Source organism: Radiomyces spectabilis, assembly GCF_025331425.1.
Source record: "Radiomyces spectabilis strain NRRL 2753 chromosome Unknown BYT42scaffold_1, whole genome shotgun sequence".
NCBI lineage: Eukaryota > Fungi > Mucoromycota > Mucoromycetes > Mucorales > Radiomycetaceae > Radiomyces > Radiomyces spectabilis.
This window is the reverse complement of record NW_026251926.1, coordinates 113246-130288: the sequence shown is the minus strand read 5'-3', so window position 1 is coordinate 130288 and position 17043 is coordinate 113246. Positions and strand designations below refer to the sequence as shown.

General features: G+C 44.1%; 6 protein-coding genes across 6 annotated transcripts; 4 read left to right on the top strand and 2 right to left on the bottom strand.

Annotated features, from left to right (window-relative positions):
* Positions 1-36: 36 nt before the first annotated feature.
* BYT42DRAFT_550601 (DNA polymerase family A-domain-containing protein) lies at positions 37-3682 on the bottom strand. The gene is made up of 3 exons (XM_051566155.1): positions 3456-3682; positions 729-3364; positions 37-675 (listed from the first exon to the last, which is right to left on the bottom strand). Exons 1-3 carry the CDS (start codon positions 3583-3585, stop codon positions 208-210), a joined length of 3234 nt encoding a protein of 1077 aa, XP_051427840.1. The 5' UTR covers positions 3586-3682; the 3' UTR covers positions 37-207.
* Positions 3683-4355: 673 nt separating this feature from the next.
* BYT42DRAFT_550599 (uncharacterized protein) lies at positions 4356-5715 on the top strand. The gene has a single exon (XM_051566154.1). The coding sequence runs from the start codon at positions 4534-4536 to the stop codon at positions 5509-5511; it is 978 nt and encodes a 325-aa protein (XP_051427839.1). The 5' UTR covers positions 4356-4533; the 3' UTR covers positions 5512-5715.
* Positions 5716-7738: 2023 nt separating this feature from the next.
* Positions 7739-10136, top strand: BYT42DRAFT_1370 (high mobility group box domain-containing protein). The gene is made up of 5 exons (XM_051562228.1): positions 7739-7769; positions 7852-7963; positions 8086-8367; positions 8439-9224; positions 9293-10136. The coding sequence occupies exons 3-5, from the start codon at positions 8173-8175 to the stop codon at positions 9953-9955; spliced, it is 1644 nt and encodes a 547-aa protein (XP_051427838.1). The 5' UTR covers positions 7739-7769; positions 7852-7963; positions 8086-8172; the 3' UTR covers positions 9956-10136.
* A 1395-nt stretch (positions 10137-11531) lies between these two features.
* Positions 11532-14180, top strand: BYT42DRAFT_550586 (ALIX V-shaped domain binding to HIV-domain-containing protein). The gene is made up of 6 exons (XM_051566153.1): positions 11532-11554; positions 11628-11758; positions 11813-12620; positions 12690-12931; positions 12992-13629; positions 13694-14180. Exons 3-6 carry the CDS (start codon positions 11875-11877, stop codon positions 13790-13792), a joined length of 1725 nt encoding a protein of 574 aa, XP_051427837.1. The 5' UTR covers positions 11532-11554; positions 11628-11758; positions 11813-11874; the 3' UTR covers positions 13793-14180.
* A 74-nt stretch (positions 14181-14254) lies between these two features.
* Positions 14255-16038, top strand: BYT42DRAFT_550581 (uncharacterized protein). The gene is made up of 7 exons (XM_051566152.1): positions 14255-14436; positions 14514-14638; positions 14713-14930; positions 15016-15150; positions 15234-15491; positions 15570-15651; positions 15711-16038. The coding sequence occupies exons 1-7, from the start codon at positions 14300-14302 to the stop codon at positions 15896-15898; spliced, it is 1143 nt and encodes a 380-aa protein (XP_051427836.1). The 5' UTR covers positions 14255-14299; the 3' UTR covers positions 15899-16038.
* On the bottom strand, positions 15952-16929 carry BYT42DRAFT_550579 (uncharacterized protein). The gene is made up of 3 exons (XM_051566151.1): positions 16858-16929; positions 16605-16777; positions 15952-16528 (listed from the first exon to the last, which is right to left on the bottom strand). The coding sequence occupies exons 1-3, from the start codon at positions 16885-16887 to the stop codon at positions 16102-16104; spliced, it is 630 nt and encodes a 209-aa protein (XP_051427835.1). The 5' UTR covers positions 16888-16929; the 3' UTR covers positions 15952-16101.
* Between the last annotated feature and the right edge of the window lie 114 nt (positions 16930-17043).

Below are 17043 nucleotides of genomic sequence, written 5' to 3'. Positions count from 1 at the left end.
ATCATAGGATAGAATAATGCAGTAAGAAATAAATGAGTTGCATGTATATTTTTTGGAGGAATCAAGAGTACTTCAAAATGAAGGATGCGAATTCCAGCAATGGGAAACCAATAAATTAAAACAGGATGCATGTATGAGAAGGTACTTTACAGAATCGGAGTATATACAAAAAAAAAGAGAGCGCCCAGAGATTGCGAAAGCAATCGCTCAAATATAGAATTTCATCTTTCGCGTCAATCGGGCTGGACGGGTATCGTGACGAATCGGTGCAGGGGGGAGGATGGGGATGGCCTCGTCCGCTTGGACTTTCTCTTTGGTCTCGCCACCGCCGTGCTGTCGATAATCAGGGCTCTTTTCAGACGACTTGTGCATCTGTGCTTCCAAGAACGCAAGCGAACACGGTTTCCGTTTACCCTGGACTTGATGCTGATGCTGCACCATTTCTTTGATCGTATCATCTTCGTAGACTAGGCCCGCTGTAGGTCGTTCTTCGCCGAGAAGACAATCCTTTTCGCGATGAAGATTTGTAAGGCTTTCCAACTTGTCCAATGCATCGTTCAAGTCACAACTGATTCCTTCTTCAATTTTATCCTCATGCGACGGTGTGACGCACGTCATATTCGGTTCCTTGCGTAAAACATGATCGATATCCACACTCGAAAAGAAGGCCACACTCTAAAGTCATATATTAATTGCTGTCCGCAAAGAAAGTTGAAGGTTCATCTTACCTGAGGTAGGTCCTTGATGCCAATTTTGTGACTAAACATGGCACGTGTCCACAAGTTGGCGACTTGCAGCGCCAAGGCGGTTCGATATTGATCTTTTTCCGAGGAAAGATAACGAACTTCGTCATGAACTGAGAGCATGAATCGTGCATCGATTTGATATCGATCAATGAGATGAGCCATCGAGGCAATGAGCAAATGGAGATAATCGACACCAGAGCTTTGTACAACCCAGTTGATACGCGAGGTGAGGAATTGAGAACCAGTATAACGTGGCTTCAGAGCATCAGTGACAGCACATCCAAGTACAGGCGTGCGTGGTTCCTTTGATAACGCTATATCTTCGAGAGCATTGAACATGTAACTTTCCGACCCGCCGTGCCAGTAGGTTCGTTTGAATCGATTTCGCACGGAATGTTCCTTTTCTCCCTTGGTACTCGAATACAGATCCATGGCACGCTGCTTGGCTGCTTCCAAATCCATTCCCTGGTTATACTGCATGAGTAAACTCGCCGCATATTTGACACCTGCACCGTAGATACGCGCATAGTTGAAAATTTTTGCCTTGTCACGGTTGATGCCGAGAATTTGGGCCGTTTTGGAATGCAAATCGGTGCCTTCCGATTTACTACCCTGCAGTGTCATCCAGCCCAAGGCTGTGGCGCCATGGAAACCAAACTGAGCATCACTGATCACACTCGAAATCCATAATTCTTCAGAGTCCACATCGGCACCGACAATTTTATACCCCTCGGGCGCTTGCACCATCGATTTCAGCTCGGATCCGATACGATTGGCTTTGGCGTTGCTGGCTGTCAGCCACGTCTTTTCAACAGCACGGCGTGTGACTGTACCCATCACGACCATTTGCGGCAAGATGATTCCGTATTTGGCTTCAAGGTTCTTGTCCTTGGACTGTTTCGGTAACGCCATGGATACGTTGGGATTGGTATCCCACACGACGAACTGATTCAATATGCGTTCCCGCGAACTGATCCAATAAGCGGATTTAGCGTTCAATTCCAAAGCTTCTCTTGCTGCCGCAAACTCGGACGTCAGCACTTTCTCCTCGAAATAGCTGATATAATTCTTCGCCAGCGGATTGCCGCAGTTGGCCGATTCGCCGTCTTTGTGAGGAACTTTGCAATACACATAATTCTCGTCTTGATAGACAATTTTATCCACCATATTCTGGGTCACTTGGCCCGGGGGCAATTTATAGCACCAACCAAACGAAGGCAGATAGTGAAGAGGGAAGTTTTGCCATTTCAAGCGTAAAAGTAGAGGCGCTACGCGAGATCGTGTGGAGATTTTCAGTTTTCCCGTTTTGCTGTCGTAGGCATCCTTGTACCATTTGGGCGCGCCCTTCAATTTTCGCTGACGAGGATTGACGAACCAATCCAGCTGGCTCAACCACGGATCGCTCTGCCATACTTCGGGCTCGTTCACCAGCTCACACGCCTTTGCCGCCAAATCTCGCAGTTTCACGTCGAGCATATCGTGAAGTTCTTGATGCTTTTGGACCGATTGGGCCAAATACTTGTCCCACTTTTCTGTGACGGTCAAGAATGAATTCCCCATGTGCAGCATACCGGCAAAGGAAACAGGATGAGGGCAATTTTGGCGATAACGAGGGAACACCACTCTGTAGATCTGATGAGTCAAGTCCACATCCTTGGCACAGTAACGCATCAGACTGTCAAAATTTTCTTGGATATCTTGGAGGGAGCCAGTGACAAAATATGATCGTTCGTTTTTGTCGACATTGACATTGCAGTAAAATTTGCCCACGTCTTTCAAGCTGTTGAGTGTACTGACATCAAAAAATTTGGCTTGGCCGATATCCATGCGTTGCAATTCTTCGCCTGTGGATGAAGGAGATTCGGTGTTGGATGGCATGGCGTCGACACGATCATGATTCCGTCGTTTCACTTCCGATAGCCACGCCGGACGCTGCTGGGAACATAAACCTGCCACGGCGATATGCAGACTCATGGTGTCGATGTAACGTATGCCCGAAGGTACACGGCTGTATTCTTCGGCGACTCGGGATCGATCATAACCCACATTGTGTCCAATTACCAACCGTTGACGTTCGTGCCCCAGAGGAATGAGATGCTCCTTGTGCTTGCTTTCACCGAATAAATAAGGAGATGTCCAGGAATACCACGCTTCGGATGAAGCGGCGACGGCCATGGTAGGATAATGACCTTCTTTGACAAGCACTTCCACGTCAAATGCGAATGTCTCTTCCAATGGATACGGTACAGATGTGACTGTACCATCGGATGCATACCGTGTCCAACCACTGTTGCGCGACCATTGGGTGGGCATGGCGGGCAACTGCTGATTTGCAAATTGCTCAGATTTTTGCAAATAACCTTCCGACTGTTCCAAGCCAATTCGCATGAAATGTTCCTCGATATCACGACCGTACATGGAAGGCAACTTGAGATCGATGGGTGGCTGAGTATCGGCCTTTTTTCCCCAAATATTCTGCAAGGTCAAATGTTCTTTGGCATACTCGACTCGTTCATTGATATGCTCGGCTTTATCTTCCCGAGGATCAGCATATTTCCCAAAGATCTGGGCGTGCAGTGAAGGAGATAGTAGTTGCACATTGGCGGCATTGATTTTCACTAGAGATGGTCATGTTCAACATTGACTGTTCGTAACTGGAAAAAGGGGTGTGTGTTCCATGACACGATGGGCGCTTTTTTTTTTTTTTACCTTTGGTATCTTGCGGTGGCGGCGTTTGGATTTGCACAAAGCGCTTTTCGATAGATCGCACGAATCGAGCCAAGGATTGAGAGCCCCTGGTTCTCGCTGTGCATATATTCACTCTGGTAAGAGTTATCATCGCATCACTTTCTTCAATGGCTTAAAGGAAATGAAGAGATTCCTTCCTTTCCCTTTGGCTTGGTTTGGACAGGTCGCGGTGGAGAACAAGGGAAAAAAAAAGTTTCCATTCAATTATTCGGTCAAAGTGACTTCGAATTTTTATCCGTCGACAAAACCGGGCATGCGGAAAGCGGGGTAGGCTCCATTGACAGTTTGAAGCCCACTGATTGGTTTGGCTTAGAGCACATTATCAAAGGAACTCTTTGTCATAACTCTTTGGATTCCCTTATGTATTTATACGCTGGCTAACAAGTAACAGGCATAGAAGACTTGGATTGAAAAAGAACCTCACGGACACGGTCTTTCAGTGATTCGGATTTACTTTCAACAAGTTACCAACGTCAGCAGTGGCAGTAAATTTACCATCAAATGCAGGCCAAATGCAGTTATTGAAAGTTAGGAACCTTGATTGTTTTATGAATCATCATCGCCTTTCACGCAGACAGCTGGCAGGCATGCATCTGCCTGGCTTCGGATTTTTCTGGTGGTAGGACGAGAAACAGCACTTTACTTCTCTTCCAATGTAATCTTTCCTTGACAATATCATCAAATAGCATAGAAATGCAGCCAAGAAAAACATGACAAAGTTTGTAATTCAAGGCAAAATCCAGGGACGTTGTCTGAGTTGAGAGACGGAGGGCAATTAGGTGGAAGAGCGTTTGTGACTAGGAATGACAGCTCTCTTGGTGGCACAATAATTTACGATCACGGGTCGCTGGCAGAAAAGAGTGAAACTCATCTTCATCTATGGAATTCAGGGTCACACTGCCATGGTGCTGAAAAAGACATTTCTACTGCAGATCCTCGTCGTTATCATTCTTTTATTTGTGGTAACCAGCTGGAAACTGAATTTGGCTACCTATCGATCCGTCGGCCATGGTGAGTTGAACTTTTTTTTCTTCTTTCAATGTCGATGCATGTCTGTCCACTCATACAGCCAACAGCTCACAGTGAATGCCAGGGTGAGGACGTAACGTGCACCAATGGCAGGACGACAATAACGGAAGTAGTGGATCAGAAAGAAACGATGTCAGATGACGGCTTGTCTAAAGGCGACTTGTCAGAGAGTGGACCTTTGTCGAGCACGTTTCCCTACACGATAGTCACGGCGGCCAGTTCCAACCACTTTTGCGCTTTAGAAAGCATGTTGTACAGCCTAAAAGAAGTTAAAATGGATGTGACAACCTCCATGTACCCACGTTTGGTCGTTTACGATTTGGGGCTTACCGAAACCCAGCGTGCTGTGTTACGGAATCTGTACGAGCATCAGTTCTTTGATGATCTTGTTACGCTCAATTATTCCGCTTACCCCAGCTTTTGGGATATCACTGTCAACCGAGGTGAATATGCGTGGAAGGTGGGAGCGATCAAAGAATCTCAGATCAAATACGGAGGTGTGATTGTCTGGCTCGACACGGGTGATATTCCCAACCGACGTTTCATGGAAACCATCCCCACGTACATTCGACAACACGGATTCTGGTCCCCACGTAGCACAGGCTTGATGGGCGCCAAATTTAATCACGATGGATTGTTTGCTTACTTCAAGACGACACGAAAGCAATATGCAAAATGGGAAAATTGTAACGGTGCCGCTCTTGGATTTGATACAGAGAATGCTCATGTGATGGACCAGATCTTGAATCCATGGTTTGATTGTGCTTTGGAAAAGGAATGTATTGCGCCTCAAGGATCATCTCGTGCGAATCATCGTCAAGATCAGTCGGCCGTCACCTTGTTAGCTTTGCGAGCCGGTTACCAGTGTTTCGAGTATCCTGAATTTCATGGGATCACCATTCATCAAGATGATCTCTGCCAGCAACGGTTGGCGTATTTGGAGGAACACCACCACTTATTACATCCTTCTTCCTATGATGTTGCATAGACCCTCTGTTCACATGCCTACTTTTTTCTATCGGATGACTTTCCATGCAGGTCATGAAAACGTCGTTGACACATCCTTTCACAACTTTAGACTTCATTCTCCTACTATTCCCAATAAAGAACAAGACATCTTTCTTTCTTTTTTTTCTGTGTTTTTCATAGAATTCGCCTGTTTTTCTGAACAAAAAGAATAAATCATTTTCGGATAGATTGTGCAAACGTGTACACGTCAAACCTTTGAAATATTCCAGTAACCATCATCTCAACATGAAAAGATATACAGAGAGAGAAATAGGTAGGCTTCCACGACATTTCATAGCCCGCATGCCACTATTGGCAGTGGATCCTTTGCAAGGAGATGCTTGGACAGGAATCCAATGATTTTGCAAATGTCTTCAGGCTAACAACTGCCTTCTTTTCCTTCAAATGATGGCATAAAACTGTGGACAATAATAATAAGATTCAAATTTTCTTTTGACACACTCGCGTGCATATTTTGTGTTTGCCGTAAATTAAAACCTTTGCACGCATGAAAAAGGAGTTTTATCATCTCGGCAATGGAAGGGTATGAAGAGGTAAACAGATTGCTTTCGAAAACATTCAACTACGCTTATCTTTTTTTTTTTTTTTTTTTTTTTTTTGTCTTTTCTATTGTCATTCTTTATGTATATCCTCTGCACACGAACACGTTAGCAGTGATACATCACTGATGTTTTCTTTGAACTTGGTTGCACGGTAATCCCAAAAGGGTTATGACTGGGAATGTCTGTCCCTGGAGATTTTTCATGCCAAGCCAGTAACATTGATCCTGATTGTAATGTTGGCAAATCGGCAATATTCTGCAACGGACTCGGACAAGTCGTCTGAGTGCTTGAGGGCAGAACTGTACATCTCTTTTGGAAATACACGTTACAAACACACATAAGGATCGAGACCGACTGTAACAATGAATACCTTTTGATGGCACGTTGACCAAGCCAAACTCGTTTTGCACATTGGGAGAACAAAAAGATGGTTGAACCTTCGATTTTAAAAGGTAAATGCATACGATGACTTTCCATAAACGGTTTGCTGTACCATTGGGTCGAGATCCTACATAAATGACGTGGAGGAACCAAAAAAAAAAAAAAAAAAAAGTTCATCAATCGTAGATGGGTCGATATTAAACAAGAAATAAGAACGCCATATGATCAGCGTTCGTACCTTGTTGAAAATGGGCAATCCTGATACGTTTTACCTCTTCCGACATGCCTTTTGCTACTAAATGCAATCATTTTCTATTGTCATTTGGTCACATCACTTTGCAGTAACAGAAATGACGGCATATAGATAGAAAGAATCCAAGATACTCATTAGTATAAGACGGTTCATACCAGGCTGCGAGATCAGAGAGACTATACAAAGCTTGAGGAGGGGTTTATGCGTGCGTCGATGAGACTTTTCAGTAGATTGTCGTTACCTGATCGTTTATGGAGATGAGGTAATACAAGGTTCCTCTTTGCGGATATGAGGCATGGGCAAAGTTGTCTGAATCGAGGACGTCCACTCATGGACCGACAAAAACTGGCTTTCTAAATAAGGTAACCATATTACCTTTGCTTTTCTGGTCTGTTCTTTTTTTCCCCTCTGCCATCCTATTGCTGCCCCGCATTTTTTTTCCCTTGTTCGTGATACAACCTTTTTTTTCCATTCTTTTTTTTTATATTTTCCTTTTTCTTTTCGTCTTTCTCACTATTTTCCTACCTTTGTTACTATTTTCGCTTGGTGAACTCATCTTGTCTTTCCTTCACTTTTTTGCCCATTCCCGTCCGAGTGTGTGCTCCATTCAGGTACTAAACACCATTGCCACTCAGAGAATTCAAACCAACCATGTTCAGCACAGACTTGGTCTCCGCTTTTTTTTTTTTTTTTTTTTTTTTTTAAACCGGTTGAACATAAAGAGAACCGAACAACTAAACTTCGCATTTTTTTCTGGTTTAGTGAAGTTTTATTTTTAATTATTTCTATACTGAAAGCTTTAAAAACACAGGCCGAATCACTATTTGTCTGGACAATCGTTCGTTCCTCCTTTTTCTCATGTCTCAAAGTGAAATCGGGTCCATATTGCCTGCATCAAGATCCAAAAACCAATATCCTATTCTTCTCGCCAACCGCAATTTCAAATCAACCAGTATTGACGGATATCGATTGCCTGTGAATGCCAACCACACAAATGGATGTACACCGAAATTGCCACACACAACGGAACTGATGGCAACGGTAATGTAGCCCGAAAAAAAAACCCCCCAGATCATTGTCAACTATCTCAATATTGACATTTGCATGAATGAATTGTTATTAGTCTCACCCTGTTCGTTTGGACAATTTTATTCCCATGTCCGCATCTCCGTTCGCCTCCCATTTGCCCGCTCCACAGCCGCAGTTGATTGATTTCCAGCAACTTCCTATTCAAGGTATAATTGGCGATTCCTTGGTGTCTGCAATGAATGCTTGGTCACATCCTCTGACTATGGCATCAACTTCACAATATGACGTGTCAATGAATGACCCATACAACGCTTGCACTGTGCTAAAGACCGACACCAACGTTACCGTGGAATCTCGTTCCCCGTCACCACAGGTTTTGCCAGATCCTCACATTGACAAATATCCTACGCAGTCAATGCTTCCTCCTTCATTTCAAAAGCAAACAGTATTCGACCTCGCAATGCACACTATTCCCGAGCAAAGGCAGACAGCAACAAGTGGATATATGCTCTTTTGCAACGATCACCGATCACAAATGACGGATTTGCAATCCACACCGTCACTCGACATGAAACAATGGCTTGATGAACGCTGGAATGCTCTGTCTCAAGTAATAGCAGAAACTTTTGAAACTTTTCAAACTGTATGTAATGATGACTCAATCATGGCTTTACTTTTTAGACACATAAAAAGAAATACCACCAACGAGCCATTATCATCAATTCGCAAATGGAAGAAGGCGATGAATTAGATCTCTACACAAGTGATAATGACAGCGACAATTCACTGCCACTAAAGAGATCTTACGAAGACACATGTATCCCATCTCACAAATATCCCGTCTTGGGTCCCACCCACATCGTATCGCCGGAAGCTATTCGCGAAGCGGAAGAGGAAGAAAAAGAAGAAGCCATGGGTATCAGCCGATGCCGTGCCTTTTCAGCATTTCCATCCTTCCTGTCCTTAAAAAATATGCATGAGCGGGCTCAGCAACAAAAGAAACAAAGGCTTGAACAAGATCCAATGGCTGCGGATTCGCACGCAATCCACGTACGGTCGTTCAGTCACAGCCATTCTCCTCCAAGTGTCTCGATTCCCATGTTCAGTCCGACCATTTCTCATTCTTCTGCTACGGATTCTCCTCGTTTATCGGACGCCTACCATTCCGATGAAGAAACCTTTCCTCTGTCTCCACCCGAAATCGCCACTTGTTCTCCCCCGTCGGCCACTTCTCGCATCCAGCATGAACCCCGCATAAAAATTGAAGCTTCCACATCTGTCCAACCCTTGTTTCGTCAAAACAATGCCAATTACCAAACCAAAGAAAAAACTCGATTGAAGCGACCTCCGAATGCATACCTGTTGTTCAATCGCGATATGCGCCGAGAACTATTGAAAATTAGTCCCAAGTTGACCGTAGCAGAAATTAGCAAAGAAGTCGGTGACCGATGGAGAATACTATCCAAGGTACAAATCATTTCAACTCAACAGAATCTAACAAGTCCTAATAGCCTTTTTTTGTGATGATTGAATAGGAAAAGCGACAAAGTTACAACGAAGAAGCCATGAAGTTAAAAGAACAGCACATCCGAGATCATCCCGACTTTATTTATACGCGACGTTCCAAAGCCGAGCTGGCAGAAGCCCGTCGATTCTCCAGGGCAGGACGAAAAGCCAGTACGTCTGTCCCTTCCGCCGATGGCATTGACGTCAATATTATGTCGTTACCAAAAGGCCTAAAGAGCGACGATCCAAAACGTCAATGCAAGAATACTGCCACTGGACCCAACGACACTCGTCGCGACCCACGTGGACGAAAGAAAAAACGACACCGACATCCATCAGCACCCAAGCACCCGATGTCCGGATTCTTGTTCTTCTTGGCAGCTGTACGGCCAGAGGTAGCACGGCAGTTTCCAGGATGTACGGTAGGGCCTATCAGCAAAGCCATTTCCGATCGATGGCGCGCACTTTCCGAGGAAGAGCGCACCCCGTGGCTTCAAAAAGCGGAGCAGGACAAGGCTCGATATGCGCACGAGATGCGACTGTATCTGGCGAATCTGGAACCACAAGAACCAGGGAACGCATCAGCTGTCGAGACCACCGTCGATGATCACACGCTAATGGCCTCGGTACCACACGCAGCCAATGGTGCTGGGGACCAAACTCAATTGGCTAGTTTTCCTGGTATCACCTAACTGGGAATCTGGATCGATGTCCAGTACTGTATGATTTGTATAGCCACTGTGAAGCCATCTATTTTTCTGCTTCCCAACTTTGCGAGGATTCCAATGTAACATATTGCTTTATAGTTTGTGATAAAAATTTCTCATTCCAAAGATGGCAGCTCAATTTTTGTACAGTTCACTTTCCATGGCGGGATCAAAAGATAACCTTAAAATTGTTGTCTACCGGTTAGGCCCCCAATCGCGCGCGTTTTCCCACTTCTGGAACCACCATCGAAAGCATAACTCCGACAAAGACATGATCTGACCTTTTGCGTTCAAACGTTCATCATGTGAGGCCTGGCATGATATTTCTCAACCTCGTAGCTTATGTATGGTGTCCCGTCATTTTTTACAAACATTTTTTTTTTTTTTTTTTTTTTTTTTGGTAACTGAGTCTTTTTATTATTTCTGCAACCCACTCGACACTTTGATACATTTATTTCGGCATGCGTACAAAAGAAAACGCGTTGGAGTGCTGAACATCAAAAAAGACCCCAGGTTCCATCTTTTCATTACATTCTCTACATATTCTGTTGCATTCATATATAGAACTATTTCTCAAAATTGTGAGTATATTACTCTCAGTGAATGTTTGCAACATGTTAACTTTTCATATAACTAAATTTCTGTGCCAAATGATGAAAATTCGTCCCTTGCCCTCTTTGCATGGTCTCGACCTTTTTAAACTCCGCCAATGGGCCGACATCACGTGTCGCCTTGGCGGGCGGTATGTTTCCATCCACCCGGTGCCGTTCCTGAGAAAGAATATCGTATACAACAAAATGAACCAGCTACGCTTTTCCCGGCGGTTACGTACCTTGATGGTTTTCACCATTCATTTTGATATCTTGTATAAAAATGAGAACCTTCAGCATTTGCGAGGGCTGTGATAATCCAGTGTCAGAAATTGATTGTCATGAAAAATTGAACCTATGATTATCCCACGCCTCTTTTTTCCTTCTTTCTTTTTCCTCTTTAGCTTTCTTTCATATACTGTTTCGAAGTCTATTGTCACAGCACTGCAAAACTGGACATCTATTCGTTGTTCTATTCCCTGCTTTTCACCGAAAATCCAACTTCACCTCTGGCCGATATGGCACCCGCTAGTCCTGAGGACATTCCCGAGCTTTTATTCATTCCACCCAACACCACCAAATCGCTGTCGTACAAACAAGCTATACAGCATTACATTGCCACTGCCTATGCCAACAATGCCGCAACCTATGCTGATGATTGTACTTCACTCGACACATTACGGGAACAGAGTGTTCACATAAACGGCTCAGTCGACCTGGCCGCTTTACAACAAGTAACTTTGTAAGTTACCTTTGTCAAACGATTCAATCTACTTTCTGTGTAGTTGTTTTGTCTATGGTCTTGAAACTAATGGATGATAATACTCGATGCAGGTATTACTCGCAGGTTTCCTTTTTAGGGTCACGATTTCCTCTCGACGTATGTCTGCAGCGACATCTCGGATAACGAAGTGAATTATTCGTATTGATGACCCTATTTAGATAGCACTCAAATTCGAATGGCGAAGCCCGTTTCCAAATGTTTCAAAACCAGGCAAGTAAGCAACGCCATTTCTGATCATTCGAGGAATCAGTGGGATTGACGGACTATTTTCCCATTCAAAAAGTTGCTCACAGCAACCTAGAGTATGAAAAGGCGTGCCTATTGTTTACCATGGCGTCTATTTACAGCACGTTGGGATGCCAAGAAAATAGAGTATCAACAGAAGGCATCCGAAAGACGTGTAATTACTTTCAGGTAACTTTTGATGAGCTTCTTTTCTCTATTTGACCATTTCATGACTGAATCCAGGCATGGAAATATTTCTTTTTTAGCATGCTGCAGGGTGCTTCCGATACATTGAACGGGAACTCATGCCAAATTTGAGACCCGATCTGAGCTCGAATATGTTGGATGCCTTGACTTCGCTGATGCTGGCACAAGCTCAAGAAGCCGTTTGGCATAAAGCCATTATGGAACATATGAAATCCGGCACCGTCGCCCGTTTGGCAATCAAAGTGGCGGATTACTACAGCAGCGTCCTCAGTGACAAATCTGTATGCGAACTACTTCCTTCCTCTTGGCATACTTACATCCGCATCAAAGCAGCTTACTATACTGCCACATCGCAGTATAATAAAGCAAACGAATGCATATCCCTCTCCCGCTACGGCGAAGAAATCGCTCGTTTACGGCTCGCCGCGTCTTTCAACCGTCAGGCGTTGGAAGCGATCGAATCGGGTTCCAGCTTTCTTCGCGGCAGTCTATCCATCAACGCGACGCTTGTGAACAAAGTCGAAACGCTCGAAAAATCCATCCACGCCGACCTGCTACGAGCTGAAAAGGACAATGATCTGGTGTATATGGAAACAGTACCGCAAGTTAGCCTGTTACCTCCTATTCTCAGATCAGATATGGTGAAACCCGTCATGCCATCTGCCATTACCAATCCTACACAATACATCAAATCCTCAGCAGGCGAATTCAATCGTCCCTTGTTCGAGAGTCTCGTACCTCTCGCTGTGCATCAAGCAGCCAGTGTTTACGCCGATCAAAAAGAGCAGATCATGGACGTGGATATTGCCGGCAAATATCAAGTTATACAGCGGGATTATGAAAGGTACATCGAGGCGAGTCTTTGGAAGGGAAACAAAAGAAAGGGTGGCCACTCATTTTGCCCGTATCTTAGTTTGATGCAATCACTGGATCTTCCACGAGCGCTGGATATTGTCGATCCCAATGTATTACCCACTTCCTTGGTCCTCTGCAACGAAGAAGTTCAACATGGAGGCGGGATTCGGGCTATTCGAGACATGATCAACAATGTGCAAACCATGTCGTTAAAGGCAGCAGATATTGTTGACGAAGGATTTGATGCTATTGAAGAAGAGAATAATCATGATGAAATTCTGCGACGACAGTACGGTAACTGTAAGTATCGAGAACCTGATATGAAAAATGATCGCGCACTGTATTCACTCTTTTCCAAAGTGTGGACGCGACCTCCATCTCAGCTATTGACCAAGGCCCTATTAACGGAAGGCTCAAAGCACCACGACACCATTCAAGCGGCCCAAAAGGCGGATCGCATCGTGCGCGCGAAGCTTGGAAGCTGGAGTCGACCTATTGAAATGTTATCACGACCGGTCGAAGAGATGAAAGACAGTTTACCCTCCATTGTCAGCGACGAGTCACACTATACCCAGTTGCAAAATCTCATCGATCGCTTGCGCAAATTAATACAAGAAAGTGAAGATGCAGCAAAATTCCGGCAACATCTGGTGGAAGATGCTCGTAAGTTGGCGGCAGAAGATGATATTTCGGAAGCATTGCTGGCGAAAGCTTCAGAACTTACGGGAGGCATTCCGACCGTCAAGATCGAACCGGAACAGTTTAAGGGTGTTTTCACTCAAGAACTTAAAAAGTACGGCAAGTTCCAGCTGGATATGAATACATCGGTGGATGCGCAAGTAGATCGATTGGAAACCATGCAGCAAGTCTATGAAGAATTCGCCATGATTGTTCGGTCTAGCGACGGCGCAGCCAAACGACAGAAAGCGATTCAAAACTTAGAAATGGGATTTGACAAATTTAAAGAGATCCGAACCAATCTAGTAGAGGGTATTAATGTGAGTTGGCCATAATCACGAAGGGATCGACTGACTACTGACATCGAAATCTTTTTTTCTACAGTTTTACTCAAAGTACATGGATACGTTGACGAAATTCAAGAACAGTTGTGTGGACTTTGCCATGGCCAGAAGAATGGAAGCTTCCGAGCTCGCACGTTGAAGGATGGAGTGGGGTATGGTCCCGTATGCACCACTTTCGCTATCACATATATAAATCAAGACACATACATCTATCAAAATAATACATCGTGATTCCCTGCTTATCAACAAATGATCTTTCAAAACTATTAATATGAACTGACATTCAGTAAATAAAAACTTTCCGTTGGCAAGGCCATAGCATCGCTAAATTGTTGTTTCATTTCACAAGCACGTGCCACACGACCGAAAAAACAACAGTTTGTATCTAAGCAAAAAACAGCATCTAGTTTTGATGCATTATTTCTTATCGATGATAACATGTTAATTGCTTTGTGTGCAGAGACAGTGGGAGTAAAATAGATGGATTGTGTTTCCAAATGGAAATCACCCAAGAGCGGCATTTCAAGTGGGCCATATGACGCACCATCGGCAGCGGAAAATAAATTTTTCGGGCAACCGATTTGGAGGCAATAAAGGGACGCCGGTTTCCCAGTGCTTTTTTCTTTTTCCTCTCTTTATTGTGACCATGAAAATCGCTGCCGCTCTCGCATTTTTACCCTTTCTCGCCTCGAGCACGCTTGTGGCCGCAAGCCCTTTGGTTAGCTATGGCCAGATAAGCATTTCTCAAGTAGGAGATGCTGAACCTCGTCTTATCAGATACAGGTAAACCCTACCTCCTTTCTTTCTACGTTTAGTGTGTGACACTGATAAATCCTGACTTTTTTTTTTTTTTTTTTTAGCGAGGATTCCCCTCCCAAATGGATTAAAGAGTCTGATAAGGAATCCTTGATTCGAGCCGGAATTAAGTTTATGGATATCACCGACTACACTGACGAAATTGTTCGTGTGCAAAACTGGAAGCCATGTATGTAACGACTCGAACCCAAAAATGGATCACCTGCAATCTTTCTCATCAATATGCATGTGATCTTTTTACAGTTATTCCGGCGAGAACTTTATACGAAGACGAAGTGACCCCCTACATCGGCAATTTGAGCACAGAGACAATGGAGGCCTTCTTGACCAAATTTACCAGCTTCAGAAACCGTTATTACAAATCAAGTTGGGGTGGTGAATCATGCCGTTGGTTGCTCCAACAATTGGAGAATATCGCACAAGGCTCGGATCATGTGGCCGTGAAAGAGTTTCAGCACCCAGTAAGTGTTTTGACCGACTGTCGCTGTTTTTCTTTTTTTATTTTTTTTTATCAACCCGATCATCTCACTCAAAAAAATTTGTTAGTGGGAACAATTTTCCATCGTGGCTCGATTTGAAGGAACCAACGAGGACTTGAAAGATGAGCTCGTCATTGTTGGAGCTCACTTGGATTCTATGAACATGTATTTGCCAAAATATGGCCGAGCACCCGGTGCTGATGTAAGTTTCATCAATGCATATCGATGGAAACAAGTCTAACTGTTTTGGGAATATTTACTTTTGGGAATGGAAAATAAAAAAAGGACGACGGCAGCGGTACTACTTCAACTGTGGAAGCTTTCCGTAGCTTGGTGAATAATGGATTCCGTCCCGAACGACCTGTTGAATTCCATTGGTACAGTGGTGAAGAAGGCGGATTGCTTGGTAGCCAAGCTGTTTCGCGTCAATATCAACAGGACGGAAAACGTGTGGTTGCCATGTTGCAGAACGATATGACGGGTTACGTGGGTCCCAGCGGCAATCCCGTCATTGGCATTGTTACCGATCACGTTGATGACAAGGTATTTATAGATAAAATGGCCAGGAAAAGTTGCCATGTTACAAAAAGCTGATCCACCTTTTTTTTGGCCATGTTATAGTTGACGGACTTTATCAAGGTCCTCGTGGATTCTTATGCTGGTATCCCATACACTTTGACAAAGTGCGGTTATGCGTGCAGCGGTAAGTAGGATCACGCACAAATAGCAGAATACCATACTGATAAAAAAACGGGAATATAGACCATGCTTCATGGCGTCAAATTGGTTTCCCCTCTGCTTTTACAATTGAGAGCTCATTTGAAGATTCGAACCATTACATCCACACTTCCGGTGACACGATCGATAAGTTGTCCTTTGACCATATGAAAGAATTCTCAAAGATTGCCATCGGCTTTGCTGTGGAGCTTTCGCATGTCCGATCCGATTAACGAGATAGCAGATAAATATCACTCTTGTATCATATTTTTATGTCTTCTCACCGTTTCTCCCCACTTTGTCTGTCTGCGCAATTTATAAAAATGACCAAAATTTTTTTTTTTTTTTTTAAAAAAAAAGCACTCCAAACGGGGTTTTTCTTCTTTTTACAATTCTATATACATCGTTTTGGAGACTATTGAAAGAAACTAATTCACTACGCATCCTTTTCCTCCAAAAGATAATTGGGATCATTATGGAGTTTTCTTCCGAGATTCTCGTACCAGGTTTGGAAAGCCTTGACTGGTAAATAGCCTTGTTCGGTTAATGCACCCAGCGGGATAGCATTCATCGGCAGTTCCTGCGCCGTAAAAGAGGTAACATAGTTGTACAAGTTTACCAAGATACGGTTCGCCATTTGCCCCACTTGAGTGAGATTGGCTCCTGGTTTAACAAGTGACATGGAGGTCGCGGAGGCCGTATTGTTCTGCTGCAGTGTGGACAGTTGCTGTTCCACCGCTTGGATCGGTTCGATCGAAATACCCAGCGTAGCAGGAGACGCGGGTTGCATGGTAACGTCAGGCCCGTTTTTCGATTCGTTTCTTCGCAAACGAAAGATGGCACTGGGTTTCTCGTTCGAGATGCTGTCGAACATGGACATGCAATCAGGATTAGGGAACACCAAATAATGACTCTAATGTCACTTGATTCGCTACTTACGCTCCAAGTAGTTGCCATTCTTTGTTGGGCCATAATAAGTGAACCGTAGCGGCAAATCCAGGCTCAAAAGGTATAGTTCCTAGGAGGAATACGACAATGTGGTTGATCGTGTGAGCGTCTGACAGCTCAAACACGTACTTGTTGACGTCCACTTGCTGCAAATTGGTTTGCACCTAACAGCGATTCCCGTAATGGATTGGGTTTAGAACATTGAAATGGCATATTGTGTGTGAAAGATTAAGCAAGTATTTACCAATCGTCCCGCTGCTATACACCCAAACATATCGACAATTAAAAGGATAAAAAAAATGCAAACAAATGAATTCTGGAAGAATTTCGAAGAATCACCAAGTTTGGGGTGTGCACCTTTGTTCTTCGCCTCTGAGTTTGAAAAGTACGTCATGCTGTTGAGCTTGGAGCTTCGTTGAGTGCATCGCCC

Coding starts and splice junctions, on each gene's coding strand:
- BYT42DRAFT_550601 (XM_051566155.1), bottom strand. CDS start 3,585: ATGATAACTCTTACCAGAGTGAATATATGCACAGCGAGAACCAGGGGC. Junction 3,365..3,455: donor GCCACCGCAAGATACCAAAG/GTAAAAAAAAAA, acceptor GACCATCTCTAG/TGAAAATCAATGCCGCCAAT. Junction 676..728: donor GCATCAAGGACCTACCTCAG/GTAAGATGAACC, acceptor ATATGACTTTAG/AGTGTGGCCTTCTTTTCGAG.
- BYT42DRAFT_550599 (XM_051566154.1), top strand. CDS start 4,534: ATGTCGATGCATGTCTGTCCACTCATACAGCCAACAGCTCACAGTGAA.
- BYT42DRAFT_1370 (XM_051562228.1), top strand. CDS start 8,173: ATGCTTCCTCCTTCATTTCAAAAGCAAACAGTATTCGACCTCGCAATG. Junction 8,368..8,438: donor GCTGGAATGCTCTGTCTCAA/GTAATAGCAGAA, acceptor TTTACTTTTTAG/ACACATAAAAAGAAATACCA. Junction 9,225..9,292: donor GATGGAGAATACTATCCAAG/GTACAAATCATT, acceptor ATGATTGAATAG/GAAAAGCGACAAAGTTACAA.
- BYT42DRAFT_550586 (XM_051566153.1), top strand. CDS start 11,875: ATGCCAAATTTGAGACCCGATCTGAGCTCGAATATGTTGGATGCCTTG. Junction 12,621..12,689: donor ATACAGCGGGATTATGAAAG/GTACATCGAGGC, acceptor CCCGTATCTTAG/TTTGATGCAATCACTGGATC. Junction 13,630..13,693: donor ATCTAGTAGAGGGTATTAAT/GTGAGTTGGCCA, acceptor TTTTTTCTACAG/TTTTACTCAAAGTACATGGA.
- BYT42DRAFT_550581 (XM_051566152.1), top strand. CDS start 14,300: ATGAAAATCGCTGCCGCTCTCGCATTTTTACCCTTTCTCGCCTCGAGC. Junction 14,437..14,513: donor CCTCGTCTTATCAGATACAG/GTAAACCCTACC, acceptor TTTTTTTTTTAG/CGAGGATTCCCCTCCCAAAT. Junction 15,492..15,569: donor CCGATCACGTTGATGACAAG/GTATTTATAGAT, acceptor GCCATGTTATAG/TTGACGGACTTTATCAAGGT.
- BYT42DRAFT_550579 (XM_051566151.1), bottom strand. CDS start 16,887: ATGTTTGGGTGTATAGCAGCGGGACGATTG. Junction 16,778..16,857: donor GTATAGCAGCGGGACGATTG/GTAAATACTTGC, acceptor AATCGCTGTTAG/GTGCAAACCAATTTGCAGCA. Junction 16,529..16,604: donor GAATGGCAACTACTTGGAGC/GTAAGTAGCGAA, acceptor CATGTTCGACAG/CATCTCGAACGAGAAACCCA.